The sequence below is a fragment of the Daphnia carinata genome, chromosome 2 (assembly GCF_022539665.2).
Source record: "Daphnia carinata strain CSIRO-1 chromosome 2, CSIRO_AGI_Dcar_HiC_V3, whole genome shotgun sequence".
NCBI lineage: Eukaryota > Metazoa > Arthropoda > Branchiopoda > Diplostraca > Daphniidae > Daphnia > Daphnia carinata.
Window position 1 is genome coordinate 5,247,299 of NC_081332.1, and position 7,346 is coordinate 5,254,644.

The 7,346-nt window shown below is 50.6% G+C and overlaps 2 protein-coding genes across 2 annotated transcripts in view; one reads left to right on the forward strand and one right to left on the reverse strand.

Annotated features, from left to right (window-relative positions):
- Positions 1-7,339, reverse strand: part of LOC130686980 (uncharacterized) — a 38,120-nt gene extending 30,781 nt beyond the window's left edge. Inside the window, exons 1-9 of the mRNA XM_059494135.1 lie at positions 6,350-7,339; positions 6,229-6,279; positions 6,062-6,147; positions 5,518-5,990; positions 5,274-5,449; positions 4,513-5,187; positions 4,196-4,447; positions 3,940-4,083; positions 2,133-2,291 (exon numbers count right to left, since the gene is read on the reverse strand). Of these exons, the coding sequence (XP_059350118.1) occupies positions 2,133-2,291; positions 3,940-4,083; positions 4,196-4,447; positions 4,513-5,187; positions 5,274-5,449; positions 5,518-5,990; positions 6,062-6,147; positions 6,229-6,279; positions 6,350-7,274 (2,941 nt within the window). The 5' untranslated portion in view covers positions 7,275-7,339. The remainder of the gene's footprint in view (positions 1-2,132; positions 2,292-3,939; positions 4,084-4,195; positions 4,448-4,512; positions 5,188-5,273; positions 5,450-5,517; positions 5,991-6,061; positions 6,148-6,228; positions 6,280-6,349) is intronic.
- LOC130686611 (hydroxyproline dehydrogenase-like) overlaps positions 1-7,346 on the forward strand; it is a 95,773-nt gene that overhangs the window by 42,718 nt on the left and 45,709 nt on the right. The window lies entirely within an intron of this gene.

The window sequence follows — 7,346 nt, forward strand, 5'->3', positions numbered from 1 at the left end:
ATTGGGTGGTGTTGGATAAGTAGGAACGGGAGGCCTTTCGGAAGGTGCAGGCGGTTCGGAAGGTGGGCTGGGTTCAGCAACGACTGGCTCGGTAGGCAACGGAGGTCTACTCGTTCCGCTCGTGGCAGGAGGTAAAGGCGAAGGGGTTCCAGCAACGGGTGGTTCAACAGGTGGAATAGAAGGAGCAGGTGGTGGGTATGGGATATCAGGTTTAGGCGTGGGTTTAGGGGTTTCGGCAACAACTGGTACAGTCGGAGGGTTAGAGACGCTAGGTGTTTCTTGGACAGGCGCAGGGTAAGAAGGTGTGGCGGTTTCAGCTAAGGGCGGTAAACCTGGTGGGTTAGATGGTTTAGGTGGCGAAACACTGGGTGGAGGAGCAGTTGGCGGAACCGGAGTTTCGGCAACTACTGGAACACCGGGCGGGCTAGTACTGGAAGGATATTGCTGAACAGGTGTAGGATAAGTAGGTTTCGGGCTTTCAACGCCAGGTGGTATGATGGGAGGAGAAGAAGGTACAGGTTCCAGTGGAATGGGTGGAGAGGTGGAAGGTGATCCGGGTTCCGCAACCACAGGTAAGACAGGAGGACGAGGAGCATCTGTGGTTACTTGGATGGGAGTCGGATACTCTGGTCTAGTAGTTCCAGCCAAAGGTGGCGACACGGGTGGTGAAGGCGGTGCGGGTGGGTAAGGAATAGAAGGTGTGGTACCTGGGGGTGCAGGGGTTTCAGCGACGACGGGCACAGTAGGTGGTTTAGAAGTCGAAGGACCTATCGGAGTAGGGCCAGGTGGAGGACTTCCTGGCTCCGCAGAAGGCGGAATGCTAGGCGGTGTAGGGTAACCTGGACGGGGAGGCCTCGTGGCCGGTGGGCGGGTCGGTGCAGGCGTACCCGGTTCTGCCACGACTGGCTCTGTGCTCAATGGCGGTCTGCTAGAACTTATCGCAACGCTCGGGGTAGTAGGTGGCACCTCCACCAGAGGTGGAGTTACGGAAGGTGTTGGACCATAACTAGGCTCCGTGGTCACACTTGGCGAATAGGTAGGTGTGGTCGTTTCCTCTACGACCGCGTCTGTAGGTGGGCGAGGGCGGGGCGGCCTAGTGAGCGGGTCTGCCGTGGTGGTGTGTGGCAGTTCAACCCCCAGCGATGGGGTAGTCGGAAGTGGGAAAGGAATGGTCGGTGGGGTTGGTTTGGAGTAACCCGGAATTGGACTTGACGGAGTTGATACTTCCGCAACTACCGGTTCGATTGTCGGCGTTGGGAATGAAACGGCCGGTGTAATCGGTTGTGGGTAACCTGGCATGGGAGTCGACACTCCTGGAACAGGAGGAGCTGTTGGTGGGTAGGTGAAACTGGGACCAGCGGGTATTTCGGAAGGATACCCAGGCTTAGAACTTGTCTCTCCTGGAACGCGGTTCGGTTCTGTCACAACAGCAACGGGGTTGAGTGGTCCTGCATATATTCCCGTTGGCGCCATTAAAGTAGGTGCATTGAAGACAATTCAATTTCCCGACACATCATCGTCACAATAATTAAAAGATATTCGCGGTCCAAAAGAAAGTTTCAAAATGCAATCGAGCGAGCGTTTACAAGCCCAAATTTAAAAAAAAATCAAGATGATGAAGCTCGGGATTTCTTGATCGTGAGGCACACAATTCGTTTTGGCAAAGCCGGCGGAAGAATAAGATAAATGAATAAAAAAAAAAAAGGGAGCATGTGCTAATGGCGTTCGGATAACGAGGTAAGAAAAGGCGGTCAATTGGTCAAAATCATACTCGTAGTTTGGTGCCGCTTTGATAAATGAAACCAAAGTTCATTTATCAGAATAATATTGCTTAGTGAAAAACTACTAATTGAGTAAGTGCAGAGCATTAGCAATAAAGTCCGCACACGAACGTCGATGTTAACTGAAGCATTATGATTATTTACAAACAAAATTATCTTTCATATCGGACCTCCAAGTAGTTTGAAATCTCCATTCGTGTGCAGACTTGCTTAAAAAAATTAATTAAACGATTTCAAATCAGGGAAGCATTTTCGAAACGAGCGAAATAAACAATTAACGAGCAAATACATTTTGGGTGTTAGTAAAGATTATTATGTTTAGCATGCTCTGAATTTCGATTTGAAACTTACCCGGGAAGCACGTGAGCGTAGTGGCATCGCACTCCTCGTTGGGCCGGCACGGTGGACATTCACCGACCACGGGCTCCTTGGGAATATCAACTACCTGACAGCGTCCGTTGATGCAAGCTTCCTTCGCTGGACATTCGGAATCCGTTCGACAACCGACAGCTACATTAACAGAATAGGGAACACATAATTAAATCATCCGAATTCGAGTAGAGAGTTAATGATTAGCGCATTAGCGCTTTAGTCATGTTATTTAGCGTTAGTGGGTAGTATTAATATGGACAGTGTTAGTCAAGAGAAGATACTAATTGCACATTAGTATGAACTCTGGAGAGATATTAAACGGCCCGTTTGATGCATTCATACTGAGCAGCATTACAAACTCGAATTAAAAATTAATAAAAAAAAAAATAATAATACAAATCAAAAAGCAACAGTCCCCCACCCCCCAAAAATAAGGCGACTAGAGGGAAGGGTATTGTGGAGGAGTTTTTAATCATTTTTAATTTTTAATATTTTTTTTTTGTTTTTTTTTTTTTGTTTTCGTTCGTATGTTGTTGATGCTGTGTCTCTCGGTCGTTTACCATACACCAAGACGATGGACGATTTTGAACGTATGAATACCTTGAATGCATCCGTACTGTGGATTGACCACGAAACCGGGCGGGCAGAATTTGCAGACGGCCTTGTGCTCTTCGACGTAACACGGCCGGTTTTCCGGGCAGGTGGAATTCTCGCACGGATTGCGGCACTGGTAGTTGACGCAGGCCATGGTCGGCGGGCAGCCGCGATCGCGCAAACAGATCGAGACGGAGGCCGTGCAGTCTTCGACGCAGATGCAGACGGCCCTGTGGTCCAGCACTTGGCAGACTTTGTTGGAAGCGGCGCAAGGGTTGCGAGTTCCGGCGCAAGGGTTCTGACAACGTCCGACAACGCAGGCCAAATTGCTGGCGCACTCGTCGTCCACTCGGCATTCGATCGGGTTCGGTCCGCACGTCATCTCGCCGGCGTCGTTGAGGACGAAGCCGTGTTTGCAGACGCAGACGGGCCGATGGCGACGGACTTCGCAGCGTTTGCCTTGGTCGCAGGCGACGTTCTTAAAGTCGCAAGGGTCTTGACAAGCGCCCAGATTGGTGTTGCAAGCGTGATTGGGCGAGCATTGGCTGTCTCTGGAACACGCGGCTACGACGGGTGCAGTTGATGGTCTTGGACTCTTCGTGACCGGATTTCTTGGGGTCGTTATAACGGCTACGGGTCTTTGAGTGGTGGTGCCACACCTGGGGTCTGGGCTGCACTTAAGAGTCGGCCGGCCGATGTAGCATTGCGGGCAAGAGCAGCGGGCCTTGTGCAAGACGACGCTGCAAAGAGCGTTCTGGCCGCAGGCCTCTCGCAATGAGCAGGGATCTTGACATTGTCGCTGGACGCAACTCTTGTCCATCGGGCAATCGTTGTCGGTGGAACAGGAGCGATCTAAGGTGCCGAATGAGGAAGGGAAAGGACGGGGAGCAGACAGAACAACAGAGAGGAAAGAGAAGAGGAAGAACGGGCACACACAAGCACCAAAGAAATACGGTGAATATTTTTTTTTTGCTTGTAAACAAATTAGAAATACGTCGAGCATAAAGAAATAAATTGAAGGAAACGAAAGTCAACGAAAGATAAACTATCGTTCAAACGAGCAAAAGACTACGTTCTAATCGATGAGCAAATACCGAATGTCTTTGTGTTATGCAATCTACTTAGTTCTACTATTTTTGGCTATTCGCTAAATTCGACATGCGATTTAAAAAATCGTTTAACTTGTCTGTACCTGCGCTGCAGCGAACTTCAGGATTTCCTTGAAGGCCCGTTCGACATCTGCAGACGTACTGCGGGCCCTGGGCAACACAAGATGCTCCTTCGCCGCAACCCTCTGTTCGACAATCCGTTCGCATCGAAGGTTTCTCATTGTCACCTTAATTTAAATTCATTTAAAACAATAGCATTAATTTCATTCAGTCGCCATCCCAAATTTTAAAAATCATCAGGAAAAACAAAATAAAATGAAAAAGGAATTTGAAATTTACATTCAGTGCGAGGATTTCCGTATGGATAGTTGGGTGGGCAGTAGCAGACGGGACGAGTTCCCTCGACACGACACAAGGCATGCGTTCCACAACCGGAATCTGCGCACGGGTCGATGGTGGACGGTGCAGTGCAGAGGCAGCCTCTGATTGGGTCCCCGACACATCCAGGTGCGCAAGTGCAGGTGAAGCTACCGACATTGTCCGTGCAAATGGCGTTGGCCCCGCACGGGTTGCTCAAACATTCGTTGATATCTGAATACATCAACCATGAAATTAAATTACAACCAAACCACAAGAGTGTTTCATTTTTGCTTTACCTTGTTTGCATTCGATTTGGGCGTTTCCAAAATAACCTGGCGGGCAGAGACATTGTGCCTTGTGTGAGACGGACCGACAGACGGCGTTGGCTCCGCAAGCACCGGCTTCGAGGCACGGCAAGACGCAGCGGTTCTTCTGGCAGCGCTTTTCCATGTCGCAATCGCCATCGCGCTCGCATTCGTTCTTCTCGCAACCGACGGTTGGATTTCCAGAAAAGCCGTTCGGACAGAGGCACACCGCGCGATGGTCAGAGATGCGGCATTCAGCACTACGTCCGCACGGGCTTATCTGACAGGGATCTCTGCACTGTCCGTTAATGCAAGCTTGCTGGACGGCGCAATCCGTGTTGGCCTTGCATCCGGGAGCGCAGCTTCCAATGCGACACAGTTGGCCGGTTGGGCATTGGTTATCCGCCGAGCACTTGAGGCGACAACGGCCCTGGACGCAAGACTCCCCGCAGCTACATTCGTTATTTTTCGTACAGGTTTTGGAACAGAATCCGGAAATACATGTTCCAGAACCGCAATCACCATTGGCTGCGCATCTGGTCGGCGTGATGGAGCATCCGATTTGAGGGTTACCAATGGATCCGGACGGGCACGTGCATTGAGCTACGTGATTGATGACTTCGCACACAGCGCAATTGCCACACACGTTCGGAACTCGACAAGGATCTGTTTTGTTTTTTTTTCCAATCCATTCATTACGTTATTTTTCTCTAATCAATTTTTAAACAAGAGCGAATAGAAAGAATGCCTACCTGTGCATTTGTTGTTGATGCAAGCTTGATTAGCCGGGCAAGTGGCGTCGTTTCGGCAACCGACGACGCAAACACGGTCGAGACAGACGTGTCCTCTATCGCAGAAAGCGTCGCTGTTACAAACTGGGCTGCAAACGCCATTGATGCATCGAGAATCCGACAAGCATCCCTGATCGCTGTTTAGAAACATACGATTGATTTAATAAAAATGGAAATAAATTGAATTTTTGAATTAAGGATTTACTTGGCGCAGCCTGGACGGCACATTCCTCCGATGCATTTCTGATTGGCCAAACATTCGCCGGCGCCGGTACAGGTGGACGGCGGATAGCGACAGGCGACTTTCGCGTTGCCGACCAATCCGTCGAGACAACTGCACTGGGCTCGGTGGTTGGTTCCCAGGCATTTGGCGTTGGTACCGCAAGCGGCCGGCGATGCGCAGACGGAGACGCACTGGGCGTTGAGACAGGCGTGAGTCATGGGACAATCGGGATCGGTCCGGCATCCAATTTTGCACATTCCCATCGAGCAGATCTCTCCGCTGGAACAGTCGGTATCTTGACGACAGACGGGCACGCACATCCCTTGGCTGCAGCGCTCGTTGACCAAACACTGGGTGTCGGCCGAGCAGAGCGGCCGGCAAACCGAGTTCTGACAGGTGAATCCGGCAGCGCAGCTCTTGGTTCCAGTGCAAGGTGTGGGTTCTCGGACACAAGCCTATCAATCCAATTTAATTAAGTTAAAGATGTTTTCAAGATTGATAACAGGTTACATGTTTTTATGCATACCGTGTTGGGCGTCGGATAGGCCAAGAAACCGGCCGGACAGGTGCATTGAGCTCGTTGATTCACCACATTACACAAAGCGTTGGGTCCTAAAGAAAAATTCAATAACAAAAGACAATAATGAATACAAGCTTCTTTAAATTAATTTAATATGTAAGATAAATCCTTACCGCAAACGGCTTCAGAACTACACGGGTTCTTGCAGCGACTTTCAATACAGGCTGCAAAAAGATAAATGGATAATTTTATTTTTAAAAATGTGTTTCATATTTTGGATTTAGAAAAGCGTACCTTCGTCGGTTGCACAATCGCTGTTCTGGTGGCAGCCAACAATGCACATGTTGTTGAGGCAAATGTGGCTGAGGAAGCAATCGTTGTCCACGCGGCAGGTGAGCATACACTGGCCGTCGACGCACTTCTCGTTCATTGCGCATTTCGAGTCGCTGGTGCAAGCCGGAACGCAACGGCCGTCATTGCATTTGTTACCAGTACCACACTCTCCGTCACGAGTACAGGCAACTGGAATTCGAATGCATTCAGTTTTCGGTGTTCCAGTGAAGCCGGCAGAGCACGAACAAACAGCTTCGTGATTGACAGGACGACATTGGGCGTTCATGCCGCAGGCGCCATCTAGCGAACAAGGGTTGACACACTGTCCGCGGACACACGCCTCACCGTCTTGACATTCGGTGTTGGACTGGCAGGCCGGCTTGCAAATGCCACCGTAGCAGAAGGTGTTGGGCGGGCAATCGGGCTGGGCTTTACAGCTGACCGGTTTGCGGACGCATCCGACAGTTCTGTCAGCCGGATTTCCTTCGTAACCTTGTCGACAAACGCACGCGGCCTTATGATTAGCTGGAAGGCAATCAGCATTCGGTCCGCAAGAGTATCCAGCACAAACATCCTGGCATTTCGGTTGTCCTTTTTCTCGGCCGCAAACGGCTGATGGTGGGCAGTCCTGATTCTGGCGACACTCGACCGGCTGTTGGCATCCTTCGCCGTACGGCTCGCCGACCGTTCCAGCCGGGCAAAAGCATTTGTAAGAGCCTCGGGTGTTTTCGCATCTGGCGCCGGCGGCGCAGGGCGTTTGGGAGCAGTAATCGATGGCCGTACAGCCGGACACGACGTTTCCGGTGTATCCCGGCTGGCATTTGCAGACGGACTGATGTTTCTCCGAGAAGCAGAGCGTGTTTTTACCGCACTGATTGTCCACCATGCAGGCGATTTTACAGCGGTTGTCATGGCAACGCTTGTCGGTGGAGCAATCCTCGTTTTTGGAACATTCGAT